This window comes from Phytophthora sojae (assembly GCF_000149755.1).
Source record: "Phytophthora sojae unplaced genomic scaffold PHYSOscaffold_5, whole genome shotgun sequence".
Lineage (NCBI taxonomy): Eukaryota > Oomycota > Peronosporomycetes > Peronosporales > Peronosporaceae > Phytophthora > Phytophthora sojae.
Genome location: NW_009258119.1, coordinates 1111376 through 1137436, shown reverse-complemented (window position 1 = coordinate 1137436; position 26061 = coordinate 1111376). Strand labels below are relative to the sequence as shown.

The 26061-nt window shown below is 55.0% G+C and overlaps 8 protein-coding genes across 8 annotated transcripts; 5 read left to right on the top strand and 3 right to left on the bottom strand.

The window, feature by feature from the left end:
- Positions 1-3136: 3136 nt before the first annotated feature.
- On the top strand, positions 3137-5293 carry PHYSODRAFT_508531 (hypothetical protein; the record flags this gene model as incomplete). Its single annotated transcript, XM_009530201.1, has 1 exon — positions 3137-5293. One exon carries the CDS (start codon positions 3137-3139, stop codon positions 5291-5293), a length of 2157 nt encoding a protein of 718 aa, XP_009528496.1.
- A 511-nt stretch (positions 5294-5804) lies between these two features.
- PHYSODRAFT_505397 (hypothetical protein) lies at positions 5805-6917 on the top strand (the record flags this gene model as incomplete). Its single annotated transcript, XM_009530200.1, has 1 exon — positions 5805-6917. One exon carries the CDS (start codon positions 5805-5807, stop codon positions 6915-6917), a length of 1113 nt encoding a protein of 370 aa, XP_009528495.1.
- Positions 6918-7341: 424 nt separating this feature from the next.
- PHYSODRAFT_255181 (hypothetical protein) lies at positions 7342-8571 on the top strand (the record flags this gene model as incomplete). The annotated part of the gene is made up of 1 exon (XM_009530199.1): positions 7342-8571. One exon carries the CDS (start codon positions 7342-7344, stop codon positions 8569-8571), a length of 1230 nt encoding a protein of 409 aa, XP_009528494.1.
- Positions 8572-9551: 980 nt separating this feature from the next.
- PHYSODRAFT_509999 (hypothetical protein) lies at positions 9552-11290 on the bottom strand (the record flags this gene model as incomplete). Its single annotated transcript, XM_009530198.1, has 4 exons — positions 9552-10433; positions 10515-10574; positions 10645-10931; positions 11011-11290. 4 exons carry the CDS (start codon positions 11288-11290, stop codon positions 9552-9554), a joined length of 1509 nt encoding a protein of 502 aa, XP_009528493.1.
- A 2578-nt stretch (positions 11291-13868) lies between these two features.
- Positions 13869-15092, bottom strand: PHYSODRAFT_505187 (hypothetical protein; the record flags this gene model as incomplete). The annotated part of the gene is made up of 1 exon (XM_009530197.1): positions 13869-15092. The coding sequence occupies one exon, from the start codon at positions 15090-15092 to the stop codon at positions 13869-13871; it is 1224 nt and encodes a 407-aa protein (XP_009528492.1).
- Positions 15093-15585: 493 nt separating this feature from the next.
- Positions 15586-15795, top strand: PHYSODRAFT_505471 (hypothetical protein; the record flags this gene model as incomplete). The annotated part of the gene is made up of 1 exon (XM_009530196.1): positions 15586-15795. A coding segment is annotated over one exon (210 nt), but the record flags the coding sequence as incomplete, so codon positions are not given.
- A 530-nt stretch (positions 15796-16325) lies between these two features.
- Positions 16326-17100, top strand: PHYSODRAFT_255177 (hypothetical protein; the record flags this gene model as incomplete). Its single annotated transcript, XM_009530195.1, has 2 exons — positions 16326-16739; positions 16762-17100. 2 exons carry the CDS (start codon positions 16326-16328, stop codon positions 17098-17100), a joined length of 753 nt encoding a protein of 250 aa, XP_009528490.1.
- Positions 17101-22695: 5595 nt separating this feature from the next.
- PHYSODRAFT_333076 (hypothetical protein) lies at positions 22696-26061 on the bottom strand (the record flags this gene model as incomplete). Its single annotated transcript, XM_009530194.1, has 7 exons — positions 22696-23376; positions 23469-23750; positions 23830-24114; positions 24170-24666; positions 24714-25194; positions 25272-25497; positions 25577-26061. 7 exons carry the CDS (start codon positions 26059-26061, stop codon positions 22696-22698), a joined length of 2937 nt encoding a protein of 978 aa, XP_009528489.1.

The window sequence follows — 26061 nt, the reverse complement described above, 5'->3', positions numbered from 1 at the left end:
GGTACGTCTTCTACATCTCAGGGATGAACGCAGCACATGTACTACAACAGTAGGGTCTACCTGATGTAGACTACATCTTTCTAATGCGTTTTCTTAAGCGAAGATGAATTGTACCACGAATTTATTGGCCGTTGTTGCTTTGTCATTGGACTGTTATACTAGGAACACCCGAAGAATGAGGGGGTGGACAGCTCCCAAGCGTAACCTGACGCAACCTTCGTGCTACACAAGCCAGAAGGATGTCGACCGAGCAGGTTCAACGGCAACTTTCAGCAAGGCAGGAAATGCACAGCGACATCAACAACATGCACCAGCTTCAGAAAGTGAACTGCGGCACGCGCGATATTCATGGGTGTGGCCCCTGCGGGGGCCACAGTTCTTCCTTATCACGGCAATCAGCACCGGTACCAGCGCCAGCGTTTTATACCACAGGTGCTCCCAGCCAAGTCGAAGACGACCTAGTCTAACATATGTATCCAGGTCCAAACAGCAACCATGCCATGTACATTGACCGCTCGTCCACTGTACGCCACCTGGACCGTGCTCTTGCTACTGTACATGTCCAGTAGCATGCTCGTTGGCCTTATGGACTCCGAGCACAAATCCAGACCGCGCGTGAATCGTCAATAACATCAAGTTACACAAAAGCACTACACTAGAGGAATTTCCATAATACAGTATGTATGTACTGAATCGTCCCCAACTTATGGATCAATTGAACCTACTGATGGCAGTATGTATTAAATTCGCCACGCGAACTTAGCTATCTCGGGGTTAGGCTAGGCACCCCGCAGGATGCGCGAGCTGCGCCGAGTTGGATTCTTGGTGGAGCGTCGGCGACCTCGTGTTGGTTGGTACAACCAAACAAAGCTTATCGTTTCTATTTCGAAGTCTACCTTAAGTCTCCAGGGTATGTTCTTCGAGGGCTCCCATGTCAGCTCTCGGTAGCCGACCCACTGAACGAGGTAGAACTCGAGGCTGTGCACCCATCGTTTTGCGTATAGCCGTTCTACCTCAAATGTCTGCTCTGCGCGACCTCGTCGGGCTCGGGATCCGCCGAAGAGCCCCACTCCTCGGTCGACCGGAGCGTCGTTCCGCTCTTCGGACGGCTCTCGGGTCGGAATTTTTTTGTTGGACTTGAGCTTCCAGAATGATCCATCGGCCTTGCGTTGAAAGTTCCGTGTGTGCTTGCGTCGCTGGTTGTGTGGTGGCATGGTGCAAAATGAAAAGTGACTACAAGCGGAGCATTAACGGTGTAGTTCTACTCAGATATAAATAGTTATGGCTGTGTTGTATTTATGGTGAGCGGATTATACAAAAATGGATTCGAACCATGATATTAAAATTAAATTTACAGCTTGTTTGCTGAAGTTTCAAATATTTTCTCAAAATTACAGATTACAGCTCGTAATCGTTCTCGATGTCTTTGGAGCCTCTAGGAGAGATCTATCTGTGGTCGATCCTAATACCATGTGTACCACATAAATATCGGTGGTCGACTGAACGTATGTAGCGTGGTGCACATAACCTTCATGTGGCCCACATGCATTCATCTCGCTCGCATTTTTTTAACGCGAAGATCCTGGTCATCCGGTGCCCTCACGCCAGGCGGCGTGCACCGAGATCTCCCAAAGATTCCGTCGAGGCAAGCTGCCTCAAGTTGAGGCCCAACTTCCTGTCTGCCTTCCTTCGGTCTCGAGCGGCACGCAATGGTCCGCCCTGCGTGAACTGCAATTCAGCGTTCGAACAAGCACCGCAAGCCAAAAGCGATTAAAAAACGCTGAGAACATGCATATCGAAGCGCGCCATGCAAGAATAAAAACCAGCGCATGAGCCAGTTTTGCAGGGTCTCTTATCATGTGTCGCAGTTTGACATGTGAAGTGCTCGCCGATCGAAGCGCTCGGTACGCTCTCTCTACATGTAGTATCCGCTGGGCTGCCATTTACAGGATCGATGCCTCGACGGTCTCGCAGCTCCTGGTGCCATGGTTGCGCGTCGAGACCCCAGCTGGCGTCGGGACAAGAAGTGCTTTGCTTGCGCTACGCGCTTTGCAGACTCCAGCGGCGTAACACAAGCAATCGTAACATCAGCGCGCTGACCTCGCGCGGGGTCGAAATAGACCGCGGCCAGGCCAGGCCAGACCAGCGCGGTCATGACGTCGTGGTCGTCCGCAGAGGGCGGAAGGAAGAAATGCAAGCTCACATCCCCCTGCTCCACCCACGTTAAGTCCGCAATACCCGATATTTGGTCTACCCTTTACAACCTCATACAACAATCTCCGCGTATTCGATAATATTTACATTCAGAAGGTAAACGCATACAAAAGTATTTGCCTACACTGATTCTCTGTCAAATCCGTTACAATATTTGCTATTCGTTTCTGCGATCCCACTAAAAACACAGTTTTTTACGCAATCGCCGGCGTGCCAAGCGCGACTTGTCCATCATTTCCGAACCTCCGCTCTCGCACGCAAGTCTCCTCGAAAGACCCCGCACCTTCAGTAACCAGCCCCAAGCGGCGCGCGAACGCACTCAGCCCAGTCCAGCTACCCACCCAACGCCTTGGAGTGACTCCCCCGTTGCAGGACTTTTTGCAACCACCACACCGCTCGCCTCGCCTTGCTTGGGTCCCCACGCAACGCGAGCTCGAAACTAAACACAGAGGGAGCCTCGCCACCCCCGCTGCATGGCGAAATTTGCCGACTGCATTACCTGGACCACCCTCGACGTCGTGTACGTACTTTTGAGTGATACATTTCATCATATCAGATACCACGGAGATGCCACCCTGCGGGTTGATCTTGGTTTTTGTATGGCTTTAGCGGAGACCGTGTTGCTATTCATAGCGACGGGGCGCCTCTTCGGGTTTTTACCATAGTTTTTCACTCCAGAATCCGCATTATATCGCCGCCAAACTAACTTTTATGCTGTGTCTGTGTTTTGTGTGTGACTATCGCGACGTCAGCTTATCCAAGAATCAATCGATACCCCACTTGTTAGGCGTTTCAAGCAGCAGCAGCAGCTCTCCATCGCATCAGACCGCGAGACGCCTCAATCTTTAATTGCTCAACGGCCCCAAGCCCCAGTTCCCAACTGACGACCAGCCAGGCACAACAGCCCCAGACCAGGAGGACGATGGGAATGATCGTGGCCAATGTCGGCGAGGACGACAGCTCCAGCGCCGGGGACAGCGACAGTTCCGGCAGTAGTGGCAGTAGTAGCGGCAATAGCGGCTTAATACGAAACCATGGCGGCCAGGCGCCCACTCCGTCCGCTGCGGGCCGCACCAGAGACCAAGCCAAGCGTCGGCACAGCCAACAGGCCGCCGACGCGGCCGGCAAGCCCAAGCCTCGAGGCGAGGTCAAGACCGCCCGGAAGCTCAAGCTCCAACCGCTGACCACCAACCAGGACGCCAAGCCACTCAAGAAGAAGAGCGCTGCGATGACGCGACAGTTCTCCGGCTACGGCACTCTCAAGTCGGCCAAGTCGGAGCCTCCGAGTGACGAGTCTAGCGCAACGTCGTGGAAGTCAAATGTCGAGAAGTGGAGCTTGGACGCGCACCAGTTGCTGAGTCCGCGCGGTGGAGCGAGGATCAAGAAGCAGTTCAACGGACCAAGTCGCAGCGCTGCAGCGCGTGCCAAGGCGACCTCGAAGATATCTGAGGAGTCTGGGGATGACTCCGAGACGTCCACGAGCTCGTTCAGCTCGTCGTACAGCTCGGACAGCCCCGTGGCTGTTCCGATCCGCTCGTCGTCTTTCTCGGCCGCGGATCGGTGGGAGTCTCAGGTGCTGGTGAAGAAGGCGGCCAGCAAGGCGAAGAAGTCGCACACGGACAAGGAGGAGTTCCCACTGCTTCAGTCCTACGCGCGGGATTCGGAGACCGACATTGAGTCCGGTATTCTCGAGGAACCTGAGACTGACGCTCACCCAGAGGTCAGGACGGAAGTCCGCAAGCTCTTCACGCTGGCGTACCCCGTTATTTTCACGTATGTGCTGGAGTTCTTCCCGGAATTGGTCAGCATGACGCTCGTGGGCCATTTGGATTCCCCTATGACGAAGGAGTATCTGGACGGTGTGGCCCTGTCGACCATGGTCTTGAACCTTAGTGCCATCGGTGTGGGCTTCGGCTTGGCGACAGCGATGGACACGCTGTGCTCGCAGGCGTATGGAGCTGGCAAACCGAAGAAGCTCGGTATTTACCTTCAGAGTGGCTTGATCGTGCTGGGCCTGGCGATGATTCCGGTCTTCGTCATCAACTGGTACACTGAGGCGGTTCTTCTGATGCTCGGCCAGCCCGCAGAAGTGGCGCAGTTTGCGGGTCGATTCAGTCAGATCCTGCTGCCTGGTGTCCCAGCCATGTACGTCTACGAGCTGTTGAAGAAGGTAATGCAAGCCCAGAATGTGGTGCTGCCGATGGTGTACATTGCGGTGATCAGCAACTTGGTGAACCTTGGGCTGGGCGTCTTCCTGACGTTCTACACGCCGCTGGGCTTCGATGGTGCGGCGATTGCGCGATTGTTGTCCGAGCTTGCGCTTCCGTTGTGTTTGGTCCCGTTCTACCTGAGCAACCCGCATATCCCAGCCGAGTGGTGGCCGGGCTGGCAGCCGAAGGAAGCAGTAGATCACCTGGGCAAGTTTCTGATTCTTGGCGTGCCGGGAATGCTCATGATGGAGCTCGAATGGATTTCGTTCGAGATCATGGCGGCTATCGTCGGCTGGCTGCCCAACAGCGTCGTCGCTATCAGCGTCCACTCGGTGCTTGTGAATGTGTCAACATTCGCGTTCAACTTCTTCCTGGGCATCTCGGTGGCCGCCAACGTGCTCGTTGGCAACTACTTGGGCAGCAACAAGCCCCACCACGCCAAGCTGGCCTCGACGCTGGGCATGTTGCTGTCTGTGTCTCTCTCGGCCGTCATCGCTGTGATCATCATCGCCACGCGCTACTTCATCCCGGAAATCTTCATCAACGACGCCATGTCCATCGGACTGGCGGGTCATGCACTGCTGTTCCTCATGCCATACCAGATGTTAGACGCCATCAACGCCGTCATGCAAGGCGTCTTCCGCGGTACAGGACGCCTCGTGCTGGGCGCATACATCAACCTGTTTGCGTATTTCGTGATTGGCTTGCCCTTCGGCGTGTACTTAGCCTTCCGCATGGAGCTGGGCGTCGAGGGGATGTGGCTCGGTCTCACGGCCGGCATCTTCTTCGGCTGCGTGGTGTCCTTCATCAAGATCTGCGAGACCAACTGGAAGAGCATGGCCGACGCCGCGCGCGTGCGCACAAGCTAAGCGACGTCTGCAGGATATGGGTCATCCCCGACAGCGTGTGTCGCACTCTACACTTTCATTTCTTTTTTGCAAGGAGCGGCTCTGTCCGCCTCAGGTTCGTGCGCTGCTCGCCATTGTGGACGAGCAGCCTCTCGGTTGTTTTGCAGTTCCTACATTTTCTCCGTAGCATCTTATGAGTTGAACGCCCGTGCGTTTAGCATTTCCGAATATGAATGCCCGTCAAAAACCTTTTTGTTGCGTTCCATTCATTCCGAGGTGACTAGAAGTTGACACGCTTAACGCCAAGATCGGTCAAGTCAGTGGCCAGGTCTCCGCTGGATCCGCCACTGCTTACGGAGCGGCGTACTAGCGTAGCGTGCAGAACCTCAGAAAATTTGGTGAGGCGCAGGCTTATCCACGAGTGGAGTGCTTACCGTCTTCGAGTCGGAGCACGAGGCTCCTGTCCGGATCCCCGCGTGCCTCTGAAAAGGCCATTGCTAGACTTGCCACCAACAACCCGAGACCCGAGACGATGCCGAAGCCCGTGGCCATCTCCAAGTTCCTGCCGGTTCTGCTGATCCCCGAGTCGGACCAGAGGCTGCTCCAAGAGCTGGCGACGACCCTCGTCACGCACAACCTCGACCAGTACAACAACCTCTGCGTCAGCAAGGACGGTCACCCGGACAGTCGGCTCTGGGTCCCCACCCGCAAGGTCGAGGGCATCCGCATCTACCGCGAGCGCCCCCGTTCGGCGACCGATACACCACCAGCCATCCCGTCACTCTTGCTATTGGGCTCGGTAGTCGGCAAGTTGGACGACATCATGTACGGCGTTCTGGCGCCGACGGACGAGTCGCTGAAGATTAAATCCTCCTGTATTCGAGACGGCGTCGTCGACAGCAAAGTGCTGGAGGAGCTGGTATCTCCTACGGTTGACGACCCGTTCCACCACGTGAGCCTCCAGTGGAGACTCTACGAAGACCGCGACTACGTGACGCTGGACACGACCGGGATCATCCGAACTCCTTGGGGAGAACGCGTCGGCTACAACGTCTCGCACTCCGTGGGTTTCCCGCAACTACCAGCGTTCACCGACCTCGGCATTGCACGGGGAAACATGTCCGTGTGCTCACTCTACCGACAGAAGGCCAACCACACAGTCGAGTGCTACACGCGCGGGTTCTTCGACCTGTCGAGCGGCACCCACAGCAACGCCATCCTCGCCCTGCAGACGATCGCCACTCAGTGGCTGTCGTTCTCGCGCAACATGGAGTGCGCGCAGATGAAGAAGCTGGCGTGGCGGCTGCGCAAGCACAGCGACGACTCGGACCTGATCCAGCTCGCGGCCGAGCGGCCAAAGCACAAGTCCACCGACGCCACGTGCCGCGTGTGCGCCAAGAGCTTCAGCTTCATCCCGGGCCGGAGGAAGACCTGCAAGAGCTGCGACCACAGCGTGTGCTCGCGCTGCTGCGTCAAGAAGCTCGTGTGCGTCATGGGGCCCGATCACTGCTCCATCCTCGAGAAGAAGCGCACCTTTTGCTTCAGATGCATCCACGAGGTCGTGCAGAGCGACGCCGTCGCGATCGCACGGGACGAGCTCGTCAACATGCGCCGCGACAGCGACCCCGTCGAGATCTCGCTATGATAGAGTCCATTCGGAGACTCCTCATGTATGAATGAACATGTAAGAGTATCCATTCTCAAAAAGTTGTAGCCATCTCCTTCAGCGACTTTTCAAGTATTTTTCGCCCACCCAATCATCGATTTTTCACGATGGGATGGGCCAATCACACATCAGCGCCGCGCGGCTATGCGCCTACACTTCAACGTGGGGCCGACAGGCGATGGCGCATCCCACTCGCGTCTCTTCGTGCGCATTGGCCTGCGCCAAGCATGACGCGTATATGCTGCAGCGGCAAGTTGCGGCGCTCATCTCGCACCTCCGAAAGCCTCGGCTCGCTCTCTCCGACATCGGTTCAGCTCCGCGGAATGCCCGACTTGGAAGATGGCTCACTTTGACTTCTGCTCACGGACACGACAGTCTCCGCTGTGTTTTCTGCTCCAAAAGAATGAAGAGCAGGCTGGTGGATCTGCTACCGGAGCTGTCGGTCTCCGATGCAGATCGAGTCATGCTACGAGATCTGGCCAGCACTCTGGTCGCGCACAACCTGGAGCAGTGCAACACCCTGCTAGTCACCAAGAACGGGTACCCGGACTCGGCCACGGGGCAGTGGAAGGAGATGCGGCGCAAAGATGGACTCAGGATCTACCGTGAACGCCCGGGCTCTGGGCGTGGCGAAGCACCATTCACGCCGTCATTGTTGCTGTTCGGAACGGTGGACGGGACCGTCGAGGACGTCATGTACGGCGTTGTGGCACCCACGGACGCTGCGCTGAAGATCAAGTCGAGATGTGTCAATGACGGGATGCTGGATACCAAGATGCTGTGCCAGCTGGAAGAGGCCTCAGTGGAGGATCCGTTCCACCACGTCGGCATCAAGTGGAAGCTCTACCACGGACGCGACTACATCTCGCTGGATGCGACCGGAGTCGTGCACTCGAGCAAGGGCGAGCGCGTTGGATACAACTTCGCTCACTCAGTCGCGTTCTCGGAACTCCCACAGTTCAAGAGCCAAGGTGTCTTGCGAGGCAACATGTCGGTGTGCTCGCTGTATAAACAGAAGACGCCGACGACTGTCGAGTGCTACGTGCGAGGGTTTTTCGACTTCCCGACCAAGAACGAGATGCTGAATAATGTATCTCTGCAGGCACTGGCGTCGCAGTGGCTGTCGTTTGGACGCAAAGTGGAGTGTGCACGCATGAAGAAACTCGTCTGGAAGCTGCGCAGAAACAGTCTCGACGGTAGAAGCTCCGACGCGAGTAGCTCCAGCTCAAGTACATGCTCAAGCTCCAGCTTTGGGTTGCCTCCTAATGCCAAAGCGTCTCCATCGTCATCTATTCGTCCAGGGGCTTGCACTTTGTGCCTCAACAGCTTCGGGTTTCTTGGTACAAGCCGCGAAACCTGCCAGAGCTGCATGCAACTCATGTGCACCCGATGTACTGTAAAGAAGATCGTTTATGTTATGGCGTCTGACGGCCGCACCGTTCTCGAGAAGAAGCGTCCGTTTTGTGGCGGGTGCGTTGAGGACATATTAGGGAGCGACACAGTGGCGATCGCCCGCGAGGAGTTGGCTTTCGATCAAGATAACGGTGGCAGCGAGTTTGAACGAATGTCTGAGCTCAATCTTCGGAAAGCTGGTAGGGGACTTCCGATCCCAGAACGCGCGAAGTCGTACTAGCCCTCTGTTGATGTAGTCGTCGTGTAAAAAAAACTTAGTAATACTGTTTTTTATTAATAAGTACGTGTTTCATAGTAATTCACGTCACTAGAAAAATGGAGGGCCGAAAAAGCATATACAATCTCTTTTATCTCGCGAATGTTGCCGCTGCAGGGATATCGCGAGCACGGTAACCTCCAGTTGGGGTCATATACGGTACAGATCTGAGATTGGATCTGATGTGCTAAAAGGTGTTCTGCCCCAGACCCCCGCAAAAAGAAAACTAACTCCGAGTTGCGGCAACGGGTCCGTTCGCTGGAATGCTCGTCGCTGGGCCCACCTCCGCAATACCGCGCGGCCCTGCTTCGCGGGCACCCCGCAGATCTAACGCAAACTTTGATGCCTGCCGTCTGTCAAATCGCACCCTACGGCAAGTACGTGTAAGCGAGCCAGAAGCTGCTACGATTATCGTTTGACGCAAACTTTAGACGGTGTTCTCACCGTCACTTTCCAATTCGCTACGACCCACGCAAGAGAGACCACGCTTCAAGATGCAGTTCGCCAAGACGCTTCTCATCGCCGCGATCGCTGTCACGCTGTGCTTTGCCCCCACCAACGCGGCCGACAGCGTTGACGCGTAGCAGGACGCTCATAACGCGCGCAAGTTGTACTACACACGCTTTCCGACCCCATTCCAACCGCACAGCCCCTTCTTGTCCTGTACGCGACTAAACTGACAGCAAGGACTTAAGTTGTTCATTGTGACGACGGAGGTGTTGCTCAGAATTTGAATGCCGTGCATGAGTTGAGTACCAAGTTGTCGGCTTGTTCCAAGTCCAATAACTTTACGAATAGGTGTTGTGCTTAACAAAACACTCATACCGACGAAGAACTGGAATCTGTAAGCTTTTTCTTTCTGTGGCTCGATCAAGCGGGGTTGTACACTTGGCCAAACTCATCTTGCACAAGAAAAATCGTTCGTCGTAAGAGCTCTCAATTGCTCACATCTGGCCACTGAAGTTGGCCGCGTCGCCCGAGTGGATCACCGTGCTCCATTTGGTCGTGATCTTGCGGCGCGTGGAGAAAAACTCAACGCAGCCATCGCCCGTGATGTCCATGTCGCCGTATTTGCTCTTGGTGCCGTACATACCGCCGAAGCTGAACGGCTCACGTGGCACGGGAATGCCGATGTTGACCCCAATCATGCCGGCGCGGAAGCGCGACTGGAAATATTCAGCATAGGCCCCGTTCGACGTGTAGATCGCGGCTGCATTGCCGTAGTCGTTTCCGTTTTCGATCTGAAGAGCCTCGTCGAAAGAGCTCACACGATACACCGAAAGCACAGGACCGAAGATCTCGTCCTTCATGGCAGCGTCGTTCGGGCTTGCGTGGAGCAGCACCGTAGGTCCCACCCAGAATCCGTTCGTCTCCTCGGCCCACGACCGACCATCCACCAGAACTTTGGCACCAGCAGCCTCGGCCTCGTTGATGTACTTGAGCACGCGCGTCTTCGAGCCTCCATCAATAAGCGCACCAACCTGCCCAGCCTCAGTTCCGCGAGCCAGCTCCTTCGACTTCTCAACGATCATGTCGAGCAGCGCATTGCAATCCCCCACGAGCAAAAGCACAGAAGCAGCCATGCAGCGCTGTCCCGCACAACCAGCGTACGACGCAACAATATCCTTGGAGGCGACATCAATATCTGCGTCCGGAAGAGCCACCAAGTGGTTCTTTGCGCCACCCAGAGCGAGCACACGCTTGTCCAGAGCGCGGCATCGACGAGCAACGAGCTGCGCCACGCGACTCGAGCCAACGAACGTGACAGCGGCAACGCCAGGGTGGTCGCACAAGCTGTTGACAGGGTCCACCGTTCCGTTGATGATCTAAAACCATAGTCACAACCATCCAAACCATCAGCAATAGTTCCAGCATTGGACACACACAACTAAACTCACCTGGAAGACGCCCTTGGGGACACCAGCTTCCAGCAGCAGCTCCGCCACGCGCGCCATAGTCAGAGGAACCTACGATTAACGCAAGAATCAGCTCAACCGTCTCATATTAAAATAACAACACAAAGATCTCAGCGCCCACCTTCTCCGACGGCTTCAGGATGACGCAGTTGCCCATGGTCAACGCGATGGGGACCGTCCACATCGGCACCATAATGGGGAAGTTGAAGGGCACGACGCAGGCCACGACGCCCAGCGGATCGCGCACCTCTTGGCACGAGATGCCGCGCGACACCTGCAGCGTGCGGCCCTGCACCAGCTGCGGCAGACTGCAGGCGTACTCCACCGTCTCGTTGCCCTTGAGCACGCTGGCGAGCGCCTCCGTGCGGTTCTTGCCGTTCTCCTGCACCACAATGTCCGCCAGCTCGTCTGCCACCCCCCAAATACACCCCAATGTTAATGAAACACCCCTCTAATTTGTTCTCAGGGCCCTCTAACTATCTCCCACCTTGGTGCTGCACCATGAGCGCGTGGAACTTGAGCATGATGGCCGCGCGCGCCTTGACGGTCGTCTGGCGCCACTGCTTGAAGGCCTCTTGGCCCTTGGCCACCGCCAGCTGCACGTCCGCGGCCGTGGACAGCGCGCACTTGCCGATCACTTGGCTGCTGCTGGGGCTGATGACGTTGAGGTAGTCGCCCCCCGAGGGCGGCACGAACGCGCCGTCGATCAGGTTGTGCGCCGTCAAGGGGCCGGCCACCTTCTGCTTCTTGGTGGGGGACGCGGACATCGGGCGTGTGGGGGTGTAGGGGTGTAGGCTTTGACGGCTTCTTGGTGGTGGATTAGCAAGTGAGTGAGTGAGTGAGCTGCGAAGATCTGATGACCCAAACTTCAACTTGGAGTTGTTCTTGTGGCGCACACTACTGTTGTGTGGAGCACATAGCGAAAAGGACCAGGCATTTAAAAATCTATAACGTATAATACCATTAGTATGCGGCATACTATTCTTGAGGAGGGCCGAAACGCAAACCCATCGAATTCGGTCATGCAATCGGGGTGCAGGTTCTCCTACTACTCTACACTTCCGATTATTAACCAGTTTTGCGCTGGCAATCCACTCAAAAGATTGCATTTTGATGTCGAGTCGTATGGTTGATTGTCTGTGCTCCTGAAAAAGCAAAACTGGCACGATGTCGTCTTGCAGCGCGATCAATGCCGGAATGGCATCGCAGTTGAGCGCGGTAAGTAGCTACCCAACGCATTCAACATGTATAATATCAACGTGTATGTACAGTCTGTCAGTTCGACGGCAGCCTATTCGGAACGGCGCTCTAATAAATGGCACTCTATTTGATGGCACTCTATTGTTATAGTATGCCCTCACCATAGGGCGCTCTATTCGCAGGGGACTCTAATACCTTAGGACATACTATTCGGTATTATACGTTAAATGAAAACCGCTTAAATTGCCTACTTTTTCTTACCTGCTCGTAAGGCAAAGCGCCAGCTTAAGAGAGATTTCGGAGTGTCAATTTTGTTTTGTCGCCCCGGCGTCATTTTTTGGCGCATAACGATGGTTTTGGCACCAGCAGAAAGAGGACGGTTTCGACTATTTATGAATCTACAACTGATCAAAAACGTTGTGAAGGCAACACAAAACCAAGCAAGTTATGAAGACGTCTCGGATAGCAGGTGCTCCAGTTTAAGAGAGATTTAAGCTTGAAGTTTGTATGCAAATGCTGGCGTCTCTGTTCATAAAAGGTTATTGACCAATCATAGCGCTTTGATTAAAGAATACTGCACTATTACTGGCTGAAAAGGTCTCTCTTAAACTGAGCACTCTCTCCTAAATTGGCGCTTTGCCTTGATGCAAGGCCGCGCGTCGCACAAAGAAGATGTGGATGATATATCCATAATTTTCAAATAAACAATAATACAGCTACATTTATTGCATAGCTATATTGCTACTTTTATATTTCCTTTTTTAACTTGCAAGTAAGTCGCATTTCTTGCTCGACGGAGCGGAATGAACATGGCGGACATCTCTCGCAAGAATGGGATTCAACCGGCAGCAAAGAACCCGACAAACCTCGAGCTGGCTAGTACATGGTGGAGGTTCTGCATGCAGCCGAGGATTTCATTGAGATATCTTCGGTAGGGGAACTGCACCAACTCGCGACAACATGCGCCACCTGGTGTATTGGATCGACCAAGTTTCTGCTTTGGCGCAGTGGCGTAGAATTTACACTCGGAACGCAATGCTTTCTTCTTTTTGAAGCTGGTTTTTCGTGATTTTTTTTTCTTCGTCTTGCGCCGGATTGTGAATTTGTTTCCGAAGCTTGGTTCGGTAGTTGTAGTATAGTAACTCGTTTGGTTGAAATAATTCAATTTGTGTTGGAGTCTGTTTATTTTATTTTTTATTATTATTGAAATTCTAGATAGAATTAGTTCTAGATATCTTGAAATTATCCATCTACAATAGGTAGATATCGTGAACCCCACGAAATGGTTGGAACTACTACTTCCCAATTTACGTTTCGAGTCTAACGCAGTTGGTATGGCTTTCCGATTTGCTTGTCCAGAATCGCCGCCCAAACTCGCGCAACTGTGTTCTGCCTGAAGGCGATACCGCATCGGATGTGGTTCAGGCTCGGCAGCGATTGACGCGCGCCGACAAGAAGCGCATCAATCACTACCACTTGACTTCATTGTCGACGCTCTGCCGATTCGGCGACTTTGCCAAACCTGCGCACGAACCTCCCCGATCGAAGCAGACTTGTTTCCAACCTGGACCATACCGTCAAAACACTAATTTCCCCGATCGAAGCAGGTTTGCTCCAACTTCATGCCGTTTACACACGAACTGCGTTTCACTTGAGCAAGTCCCTTTTTGCGTATCTAGATATCATGAGTCTTTATAGCTAGTTATTCTTAGGCTATTGTGTCAAAGCATATTTATTCAGATCGGTACGTCGGCTTTTGATCGAGAGTTTATGGTATCGTAGCGGGGAGATGCCCTGAGTTTTTCGACGAAAGTCACTGGCGTGATACCGTAACCGTGTGAAGAAAACTTGCATTTAAACTGAACGCAATCGATGTAACCAATTCGAACGAGCTGTCAATGTTTACCTATTGGAGTGGCGCTTAATGACGACGTTGATCTTGTCGTGACTGAGACCCAAGTCACGGAGCCACTGGATCTATGCATTGCACACGTAAAACTTCACGTGAGTCCCCCACTGGAAGCCTCATCAATCAATGCTATAGTGACCGTGTACCTTGCCCTCCATCATCTCGACCGTGTAGTAGGTCAATATAAACTAGATTTGAAACGGTGCGCCTCGAAGCACTCTATAAGCTCCAAATACTTACGATAGGGCTTTCTCCACCTGCTTGCACTGGAGAACGCTCTCCGCAAACTCACCGATGACTTTGACGGACCATGGGCGCAGCTTGGGCTTGGTTTCCTGGGCCTTAACGTTCTCCTCTTCGCCTTCGTCGTAGTTTCCCTCGTAGAATGCGAGGTGACCGCCGCTCTTGGTCGTGCAAAGGATAATGTTCTCGTTAGCCTCGACCTCCTCCTTCGTTGGCAGCGAGGTGGCCACGCTGATGGGATCATCCTCGGCATTAAGGCACAGCAGAGGCACCGTGACCTTGGGCAGCCGCGTGACGCACGACCCGTCCTGGTAGAACTCGTCCACGCTCTTATAGTTGAAGTGCTTGATCGTGAACAGCTCGTCAAACTCCGACACCTTCGTGACCTTCTTGAGCGCCTCCACATCGATGCCCGGATAGTCGCGGAACACCTCATGTGCGTTGCTGCGGTTAAAGAAGAGGTCGCGCAGTCCTGCGCTCAGCACGCGGCTGTACGTCAGGCGGTTGAAGAGCGGCCCCTCAATGTTCTCCGAGCACTTGGGCATGTTGAACGGGTTCCCGACTGAGATCGCTGCAGTCAGTCGCGCCTGATCCCCGTCTTCGCCCAGATACTTCACCAGCACGTTCGAGCCCATGGAGAACCCCAGTCCGACGAAAGCCTCGTCGGCGAAGTTGTACTTGTCCGCGAGGTATCGAGCCACGTAGCGCAAGTCGTCCGTATACGCGATGCAGAACAAACGCGGGGTCCGGAGCGGAGTGTTCTGGCATCCTCGCGAGTTTAACACCACGCACTGCCAGCCCAAGGCGTTCAGTCGCTCGACGGCGCTGCGAATGTAATGTTCGCCGCTGCCACCCGTCAGACCTGGTAGAATCAGCACGGTCTTCTTGTTGCTGTCAACGCGCTCCTCCAGCGATTCCTTGGTATCCTTCGTGGTAGTCGACGGCAATAGCGCCCAATCCAAGGACACTACTCCGCCGTCGGGCATATCCAGCAACTGGCGCTCGTAGGCGATGGCGGGCGTGGGCTCCATCTCATTTGCCCAGGACAACTGCAGCGTCTGCAAGTGGCCGTTGAACAGATACCACAGCGGGTAGAACTTCTTCTTGACGAGGTGCACGCAGTTGGCCAGCAACCGCTCGTTCTTGGGCGTAGACTTGAACACGAGCTTTGGTCGCTCCGCGGTGAGCTTGAAGTGCGCACTGGCAAGTACCGACATGATCTTGGGCGTGAGTGCCAGCACGCAGAGCGTCACGGCCAAGGCGGTGGTCGGAGCGCTTGGGATTTCTGTGGTGACCGACATGGGTAGGTGGGTTGCGGACCCGCGGTCAATTTGCCAACTGACATTGACCACCTCACGCTCATCTATGCTCTTGGAGAAATCGCCGAAATGATTGCGTGTCAAATTCGAGACTGGTGTATGCCACATGATCTAGGGTTATGTCCACAAACCCATATATGTAAATCGAATTTAATGTGGCACAGCATCTCATGTGTATCACACAAACCTATACAGTAATGTGCGTGAATACCGGACGGGTCTACAGCTAATACCCTTGTATAATTTATAATTCTGGGCTTACGAGGTGACGAGATGGTGATGAGCAAAGGTACTGAGCTAAAAATCAATTAATCTCGTGACGTCGTATTCAGCAGTAATTTGAATATTGGCGCGCTTTCGCCACTTTGATTTCCTTTAAAAGCGTTCACTTCCTCATTTGCGAGCAAAGCCTCGACCTACCAACCAAGGTATTATCCACTGTATCAAGAGGTATGTATTATTGGAGAAAATGTTGTATGCGCTCGACCAAATAGGAGAAGGAGTAGATGAGCCTTATAAGGTTGACGTTCTTACCGCTTTGATGTGGTGTGAGGACGCCTGGTCGAAGGTTACTGCTGATACTGTAATGATCGAGACGTGACGAGCACGTCGTCGGCCCGCCCCGTTCAAGTGCAAGGCTAGGGCGTAAGCATTAGTCTAGCTTAGGCACCTTCACTCATGACAAGGAAAAAACTTCACTCATGACAAGGAAAAAACATGCACATGGTGCATTATCTCTATCAACTACATTGACGTTTGTATGACGCACGTCAATTCACTTCAACTTGAAGTGGATTGACCAATCAGGTTGATTTACTCTAGCACCGCCTTGGGCACTGCCCAGACGGTCGGCCACAGGGCCTTAACGATTTAAATTAACTTTCACGGTCCATCAAAGAGGAAATCGCTCCGAACTGGTGAACCATGGCCAGGCCACAAAAACACACAGGTCCATCCACCGTCGACTTCGATACGGCCGTTGCACTCTGTCGACTCCCAGGGTTTCACTCACTTTGGCGGCACCCTGTCTCCCCAACGGTTGGTCAGGACCTATCTTCAAGGTTCTCCTCTCAAACGCAAAAACTCCAACGGGCAATGCGCGGCCACATCGCCATTTCGCAGATCGTCAACATGGCGGAGAGCGCGACTTCGGACGGCAAGCAAGCGACGGCGCCAGCTCAAGGCACGGTGCCCCCCGGCAGCGCGCCACCTCCGACACAGCAGCGCACCGGCGACGCCCCTGCGAGCACCGCACCAGCAGGCGGCGGCAGCGGCCAGGCGGGTAACTCAGCGTCCGGCGACACTTCGACGGGCAGCACAAAGACGGGCGTGACCAAGCGCGTCTCCTTCTCCAGCGCCACCGGCAAGACCTCCGACGCGGACATGCGCGAGGCCGATGGCAACGCCTCGACTGACGCTGCAACCCAGGAAACTGGTGACGCGAACTCAGAGTCCAATGCTCCAGACGCAGGCGGCGTGGCTCCGGACGTGGACATGGAGGGCGCCCCTGAGTTCAAGTTACCACGACACGCGACGCTAGAGGAAGTCAGGGGACTCATTTTCGCAGGCATGCTTCGGCAGGAGGAGGTCGATCCCCCTGAATTCCTGGCCCCTGAACGCCCCCCCGCACTGGAAACTGCCGGCTCCGCCGAATCTCAAGACCAACGCGTATCTCGTGGGGATCCCAGGGATCGTGAACGACATTCGCGCGGGCGCGTTCGCCATGGAAGGCTACGGCGGCGCGACCACGTTGGTCGGCTTTGAGGAGCTCTCCGACGAGGATCTTCAGGGGTTGAAGGAAGTCTGTGGCGCCGACGCTGGGATCGGTGTCCTATGTCCACGTCGTTCGCCTTCACCTTCCTTCTCACACACTGCCAACGCCTCAGCAGCATCACCTTCTCCATAATCAAATCAAGTCAAATCACATTCACGTTTTCCGTCTCCAATATTCACACATTCTGTCGATTTTCCCCAGAGTTTCACAGTGTCACCCAGAGTTTCCCCTGAATATCACGTGTAACTCTGGGTCATTGCCACCCCATAGTGCTAGACTCCTGGGTGATCATCTCCAGCCTGCATGGCCTGGAAACGGGCCCGCGCTCTTGCGCCTTGATTGAATTCGTAGAGCAGGGCACCACAGTTGAGCTTCGACACAGGCAGCCACTCGGTCTCATCATACCCCTTCCACTTCACAAGGTACTCACGAATTCGTCTCGCTGTCCGAGCCCGCTTAATCCATCGCAAATCCAGGATTCGCTCAACTTCGTACTCATCGTTCGCAGCGTCGGGCTCCCAACTGTCTTCAGGCAACAGCGCCGCATCAAAGTCATCATCCTCGTCCACGTCGATCTCCACAGTGGGCCGCTTCGGGAATAGTGCTCTGGGTTTCAAACGGCTCACGTGTACCCAGGGATTCACGCGATATCCTGTGTTCTCGACCCTGAGTTTCACGCGGAAGTTGTCATGGATTTCCTGAATTCTGAAGGGGCCATGCCACATGTGAGCCAGTTTGCGGCTCAGCCTGGGCTGCACTTTGGGTATATACAGCCACACAGCATCACCGGCTGCGAATCCTGCCATCAGTCGTTCGGACAGCTCTCTCCACTTCCTGGTTTGTTCGGCAGAGCGCGCGCGCTTGGCCTTCTTCTGAAGATCCTCTGCGCAAGCTTGTGCATAACTATAGTCACGCTGTAGCTTCCTGCGCCACTCGTACGCAGTGCGCTCCTGGATACTCGAGGGCCTGGGTCCTAACATTGCAGACACCGTGCCGTGTGTGTCCCAGCCGTGCACCAGATAAAACGGAGTGCCCAGGCGAGTGGCATCGAACGATGTATTCAGGGCAAACATCAGGCGCTCAGCATGGTCGTCCCAGTCACTCTGGTCCGCCTCAGCAATGTACGCTCGAATGCTGCGCACGACAGTCTGCACCGACCGCTCCTGTTGTCCGTTCGCCTGGGGGCGATACGCCAGAGTGGCTCGCTGCTTGCTACCCAAAAGTTCACGGAAGCGCGTGAACACCTCAGTCATGAACCTTGGGTCTTGGTCGTGCCTCAGCATCGAGCTCGCACCGAATCTCCTGAAGACCTGCTCTTCGTACACTTCAGCGACATCTTGCGCCGTGGTGGAACTCATGGGTTTACACATGACGAATCCTGAGAACGCATCCTGAAAAAGCAGCAGGAACGTGTTCCCACGGTCCGACTTAGGCAAGTGTGTCGCGAAATCCATAGACACAACTTCAAAAGGGCGCCTCGGTTCGATGTTCCCAGGGGAAGGCCCTGGATTCTGAGGGCGCCCCTTGCCGCTGGCGCAATCCACACACTCTTTGACGAAAACTTCAACATCAGCGTACATGTCGTGCCAGTAGAACTCAGAGCGCAGCTTCTCGTACGTCCTCGTGATCCCCTGGTGCCCACCCTGAAAATCTTCGTGAGCGTAATGCTTCAACCAAAGTGCGAAACACCTCCATGACTCTCAGGATAGCAATCACCTCCTTTTCCGCAATGTGATACCGCAGCTCAGCGTCATTCAGGACGCGACCTGTGAATCGAACCGGGTGCACAATCCCGTCGTACTCCTGACCCAACACAGCGGATGCTGCCCACGGGTTCGCGTGGGGAATAATCACGAAGGGCCTTGAACGATCAGGATGTCTGAGTAACGGAGTCGAAACAATCTTGTGCTTCAGGATTTCAAAGGCTTCCTGGGCTCTCGACAGGTCTCTCCTGGATTTCACTTGTTCCTCAGTCAGCTCGTACAGGACGGCCGCGATCACGGGCAGATCTTCAATGAACTTGTTGTAGTAATTCAGACTCCCCATGAAACTCTGGACGCCTTTCAGTGTCGTCGGGAACGGCAAGTCTTGGACCCCCTTCGCGATTTTAGGGGTCGCTCGGATGCCCTCAGTACTAATCTCGTGAGAGAGGTACGGAATGGACAACTTCCCGAATTCGCTCTTGGGAAGACTCACAGAGATATTCCAGAAACGTAGTCGGAAGAGCAGCGCGTTCAGATCCTGGCACAGCTGCTCCCACGTAGGCGCACCGTGGGCGATGTCGTCGATATACGAGCTTCGACCCAGGACAGGGCCCATCTGAGAGGGAGCCGGGATGTTACGCTGAAAAACAGTCATCTCATCCGTCAACACTGAAAGTCGCGGTGCATTTTCACCTGAAACTCTGGGTTCCCCAGAGTTCAACCCCAAAAATTCCAAGACATCTTGGTCGACCTCAGCTTCTTCCTCAGGGGAAAGCCGCAGAAATCCCCACAGACAGTTATTGAGAACTGCCTGGTAGATCAGCGGCGCGTTCTTGAGGCCAAACGGCATTCTGACCCGCTGGTAGTGCCCAGAGGGACAGACGAACGCAGAGATCAACTTGGCTCTCTCGGTCATCTTGATAGCCCAGAAACCACTCGCCATGTCCAAGCTCATAAACCACATCGCCGACTCAAAACCAATCAAAAGATCATCAATAAGCGGCAGCGGATAGTGTGAGAGCTTGATAAAGCCATTCACCACGCGATAGTCGATGCACATCCGGATGTCGACGCCATTCTTCTTGAGGACGATCACGATTGGAGATGCCCAGGGGGACGTAGAAGTCTCGATCAGCCCGTTCTCCAGAAGCTTCTTCAGAAGTTCATACACCTTAGTCCACAGGTGTGGTGCAATGGACCTTGGACGCTGGGCAACAGGTTTAGCGTCGCCTACATCCAGGTCACAAACCACTCCACGGGCAGGCGGGGGAGCTGCATTGCCGTCTCCCAAGAAGATCTTCCGATGATATTCCAGAATTGCCTCACTTGGTCTTCCATCTCGGGCGTCGTTTTCCCAGGGACTCCAACATCTGCCTCCTCGATCTTGCCCTCAGGGGTCAAGTCACGCATCTCAGGAAGCATAACCAACTGGTCACGCAACTAAGAGAGCAACTCACTTCCTTCACGTATGTAGACCGCAGGCTCGTAGCCGAGGTCCTCTGTCGAAAGCCGCATGCAGCGCTCATATTCCTGCTTCAGCTTCTCCAACGGAGTTCCCGGCGTCCCTGAGATCGGGATCCCAGTAATCTTCAACAGCACCCTGAGAATCGTCGTCATCCACATCGAATCCCAGAGAATCACCTTCGTCGCACCACTGACCCTGATAATCACTGCCAACTTCAACCTGTAAACTCAGGGTTTCAGCGGCCGTATCACCTTCAGGACTCATGCCCTCTGGGGTTCCGACAGTCTGCGAGGCAACATCGGTCACCGCCTCCTTCAGAACGTCACCCAAGTCACTCGTATCAACAGCAACGTCTCGGAGTTCAGGAGGGTCTTCAGGAGGCACTCCTTCAGTCTGAGTTGCAGCGTCTTCAGCGAAGCGCACGCGACGAGGCTTCGGTTTCCTGAGAATCGAGGCAAGCAGTGCCATGTCGGGGCCCTTTGCAGGTCGCGGCAGAATCTTCGTAGGCCACTGATACTCTGGGGTCTCGACACAGGATGGCTCAAGCGCAGCCAGGCGTTCCGCCCGAAGTCTGCCCTCACGCGACTGAACACTCTCCAGAATAAGCGTCTGCCACTCCCGATACGCAAACGAACCAGGGCCCACAAAGCGTCCAGCACGTGGGAAGAAGCCGTACTCCACAATTCGGGCGACTGGCGTTCTGTTGTGAATCCAGACGTCCTTGTCCGAGATGTTGACCACCTTCACGGCGACCGGCCAGGATCTCGCAGCGTAAATCAGGTGCGTTACCCAGCGGTCACCTCGTCCTGCCCACACAACCTCACGCTGTGGGTTCGTCGGTCCATACGAGATCTTCACCACCTTGGATTCCCCAGGGGCCAGGTACCAACTACCTGTGGTTTCCACAGGCATGTCGACACCCAGGCGATCCTATGGAGTCCATCCACACATCATGATCGCCTCTTCATCCGGAAGTGTCACGAGACCTTCGCGAACACTGATCCTCACTCTAGCTGCAAACATGAAACTCATACCCAGAAGAACTTCGATCCCTTCGCCGATGTTAGCAATCCAGATATCCAGGAGATATATCACCCTCGAACCGAGAGTAATCTTCACCTGAGCACTGGCACCGATGTACGTCGGAACGCCTCCCATGCCAGACACCTTGGTTTGCTTGTGCGACTTGAGTGTGAGTCCGAGCTTACGCGCTAAGTCGAAGCTCACAATATTCACAGTCGCACCGGTATCCAGGAGAACTCTCGTCCGGCAGTCGTTCACAGCGCCATGCACCATCGCCACATCACGTTTCTTTGGGTCAGGATCATTGTTTTCCCACCATCCGTAGCGCTCTCCAGGGTTCAGCTTGTACTCCACAATTCTTCAGAATTCACCGACCCAGAGTTCGCTTGTTCAGGATGCTGATTTTCAGGGGAAGTCATGAAATCCTGAGTCAAAGTAGTCATGCATTGTTGGTTATCTTGGGTTCTTGTTCTCAGCTCCGGGCCTACATACACTAGAACACATAACTCTGGGGCCTTCTTCAGCCCGGCGCGTACTGGGTCCCCACCCAGCGGGCTTATTGGTTTGACGGCCTCCCAGAGTTTGCTTCGCCATCCAGGAGTTTATCCAGGATTTGGCTCGGCATGTCCTTCAGTGCACCTTGGCGGGCGAGTTTCTTCACAGCTTCCAGTGTCTTCCAGTCTTCACACGGTTTCCCGAGATGCCGTTTGCCACAGTTCTCGCACGGTTGCGCGCGACACAAGTGAGTCGGATGACCCACTTCCAGGCAGCGATCACACTTCACTTCTTTCCAGCAGTTTTCCTCTGGGTGCCCCCACTTGCCGCACTTCTCGCAGAACTTGTCCCAATTCGGGTTTTCGCGGCGAGGGGAACGGAATCCAGAGTTCGCGTTCGGTCCTGGTTGGGCGTTCGGTGGACGCCATCCCATGTTATCCATCACGCGATAGACCTCGTTCGTCAGCGTCTGAGTCCACTCGGCACCCATCATACTCGCCAGACTCCCAGCGCTAGGCGTAGAAGCTTCTTCTCCAGAGATCTCACGAGTTGACCCTGAATTCGCGCTCACACTTCGGGCTGAAACTCTGGGTTCGTCCGTGATTTCCTGGAAACGCGCGTGAATTTCAGGGTCTTCGTCTGACTCAGAGTCAGAGACATCGCCCCTAGTCACATACGCACGTCCTTGTCGCTTCGGCTTGAAACGTCCCTGAGGAATGTTGTCGGCACGAAAGTCACGAACTCTGGGTGGCGGAGCATCATGGTCGCTGCGGCTCCAGACATCTTCGTCCTGTTCCAGAGCGTACTCTAGATAGCGATACTCCTGAATCTCTGGCCCTGCAGCGACGTCTTGAGGCGCGTGTCCCTGAGTTTCGTGATGAACCTCCGGATATGTTTCTCCAGGCGCTTCGAAGACTTGCGAAAGTCAATGTCAGCCTTGCCAGCGGCGGAATTCAGACGATAAAAGAAATCCAGGGCGCTCTCTGAGTTCTTCATCTCCATCGTGAAGTAACGTTCAGAGTACGACGAGCGCGCTTTCCATTACTTCTTCCTGAATGTAGACGCCAACTCCTTCCAGTCACGCTGAGTGTGTTTGGGCAACTGGTTGAACCAGTCACGCGCAGCTCCCGAGAGTTTCAACTTGAGTTCCTGAATTCGCATATTCGTAGACCAACCTCCCTGAGCCGTCATGTTCGCAAAACGCTCCCACCAATGCACGCGTTCCCTGAGTGACGCCTTAGTATCGAACTCACCCAGAGTATTCGAGTTGATGTACGGCCTGAACGTCAGGAGCGTAGTACCAGCTTGAGCCGTAGAGGCCGTCGTCAGGTTAACCCCAGGGTTCCCGTCCGAACTGTCATTCGAACTCTCAGAGGACGAGTCATCATTGCTGGAATCGGAGCTTGGGTCTGAGTCCGAGGGTGGATTGACATCCTGACGCTTCTTCTTCTTCTGCTGGTGTTTCTTGGGTGCAGAGCGCTTGGAGTCTGTTTTAGAGTCCTGCGAGGCCTTAGAGGTCGCTGTTCTCCTGGGATCCGACGTCTTCCCCAGAGACACAGGCTCGAACTTGACATCCTGCGTCACCTTGGTCTCCGTAGCGCCATGTCCCCGCTTGACGCGCGCGATTCTGCCGGAAGTGTCGGCGGAAGTCTGCGCGAGGGTCGCTCTTAGCTGGGAGGCGGTGACTTCGGAAGTGTTCTTCGAATCAGCTGTCTCCCGTCTCTGGCCTGTGACACATGCGTTTCCGTTGATTACGCCACTGGATTCTTGGGTCGGGTTGCAACTTCAGGGTTCTGAGCCACTGACGACCTCACATTTGTTGCCAAATCAGGGGCGACGGTTGCGCGACGCGCTTGAACTTGGGCCAATGTTGCACGAAGGTCGCGCACTTGGCCGGCGTGGAAACGCTGGATATTCTCGGAAGACTCCCGCTCTCGCTCTTTCTCCGCCTCAAGTTCTTGGACCTTCTGATCCATAGTTGACATTTGTTCCTTCCAACCGGCGTACGTCTCGGAAACCCAGCGCGCGCGCTCCGAGTCGGCTTCGGCTTCGTGCTGTTGCCAGCGCTTGGCGTAGGCGGCATCCAGGCGCTCACGCTAGCTTCCGTGATACTCTGGGTCATCCCCTGAGTTTCAGTGGAACTCTGGGTCTGGCGAGCCTCCAAGTCCTGCGCACGCCGTTCCGCTTCTCCTCGGGCGATCTCAGCGTGGACCAAGCGATCCGTAAGTTCCTGGATCTGGCGACGCGTGTCCAGGTCACGTGTTCCCTGAGGCGCTCGCGCTCCAAGGCATCCAGGCGTTCTCTGGCGAGAAACTCGCGTTGCTCCTGTTCCATGCGGGCCTGCCACTCCTGCTGTTGTCGCAAGACGTTCAGCTCGATTTGGTCGGGCCCAGACCTCGCGGACACGGAACTGACCCAAGATTCCTGGATCCACTCGAGCGGCTGGACGCAGATGATTTTCTGGATTTCGTCAAGCGTCGAGAGCGCACCTCGCTCTTAGAGCTCTGGTGTTGACTCCGCTCATCGGCGCTGACATCCCTTGGACCACCAAATCCAGCAATCGGGCAGAAACACTGAGTTTCGGCTCGGAAGTCGTGGCTGAAATCCTGGGGAGACCGGCCTTCCTGGGTGCGATCTCTGCGTCGGAGTGCACCGACGATGCCATCTCAACGTCATCTTGGTCGACTGACACAATACGCGACGGGATGACTGTCAGGGTGACCTGAAATCCAAGATCACCGGCAGCTGCAAAGCCACCGGTACTCTGGGCCACAAGCGCTAGAGCTCCAACTCGATGGCCAAGCGACATCAACGACGAAGACGAAGAGCTACCATAAAACGTTTGAACGCCCGAGGCAGTACTCTCATCCGAAGCGCGCGAGGTACCGATGACACTTGGCACCGCGCCTGGGGTAGCGTCCTTGACTTCCGCCTCCAGAGAATCACGTCCATTGGACATGGAATTCAGGGGAGTGGAATTCTGAAGCGAGGGACCAGTCGAAGACTTGTACGCTGAAAGAGGGGACAGCGACGGTGTAGACAGCGCGGATGGCGTTGACGGAACTTGTGGCCGAGGCGGTCCATGCTGAGTACGCTTGGATCGTGGCTCACCATCACTCGGCCCTCGTGGGCTCGTGAAATCCTGAGTCCAGTGACTCTGAATCTCAGGACAAACTGTCGGCCCAGTTGATCCGCATCGTAGTCCGTCATCAATAGATCACCGTCTCCATCTTCCTTGTGGTAGTCCAGTCTTGGTGCTTGCTCTTGGGCGCTTGGTGCGGCGTGATCTTCAGAGTTTACTTTGAAAGGCACACCAGCTATCACCAATCTCCACTCGACCAGTTCCACGGCGATGAAATTCTGGGTTTCCTCCATGACAGAGCGCACCAGACTTTCTGGAATCCTGGAAGCACGCGTCGAAGACCAGCTAGGGATCAAATTGGCAAACTCAAATCCGGCTTCGAAAAACAGAGTCTGCAGAATGGCGACGCACTCGCGGGTGGTCATGATACTCTGGGGAATCGTAGTCGCCATGAGATCCTGAGCAGTTCCGACGCCCCACCGGGCGAGGTGAAACTCAGAGATCCAGGCTTCATCTTGATCCTCCAGAGACAAACGCCATGTCCCGTTGCGTACGCGGCCGCGAAGTACGAGTTGGCATCCGGTTTCGGAGTCGGCCACTCATAAACGACACTTGGCGGCGTCACCTTCCCAGGATTCACCTCTTCCCAGCGTCGAACTTCACGTCGAACGTACAGCACCATACTCCCGGCGTCCAACGTCGCTGCTCCCGATTCCGGAGCAGGCGCAGCAGCTTCCCGGATGTCGCTTTCAGGCGTCTTCCTGGGTGCCGCTTTCAGGCGTCTTCCTGGGTGCCCCTTGCGAACTTGGCGCTGAAACTCTGGGTTCAGGTGGTGCGAACCCAGAATCCACCTTGGAACTCTGAGTCTTCGCCTTCTCCTTCGCTCGCACGTGCTCCGACTTCACTTCCACAACAGACTCGTCCGAAGATGAGACCAAGTCAATCACCTCCGGGGGCTCAACCGCATTGGCGCCTCCCTCAGACGCCTGAGCACCACCCTCGTGTGTGTGGTCTTCTGGGACTTCAGGAATCCGCGACCCAGAATTCACCTCCGTCGAACCTTGGAACCCAGGGGAAACTTCTTCCTCCTGAGTTTGCGATCCAGCAGCAAGCTGACCTTGGACTGCAGACGCCTCGACGTCCCCACCTTGCACTGCCTCGCTCTCGCGAGCAGCCTTCTTCACCTTCCGAGCGTCGCGGACGACTGTTTCCAGGTCCTTGTGCTCCTCAGGCTCCATACCTTGAACACGACGCAACTGACGTGACGCCTCATCGCGTCCTCCGTCACCGCGTCCACTCTTCTTCGCCCCTCGTTCTCCAGGCAT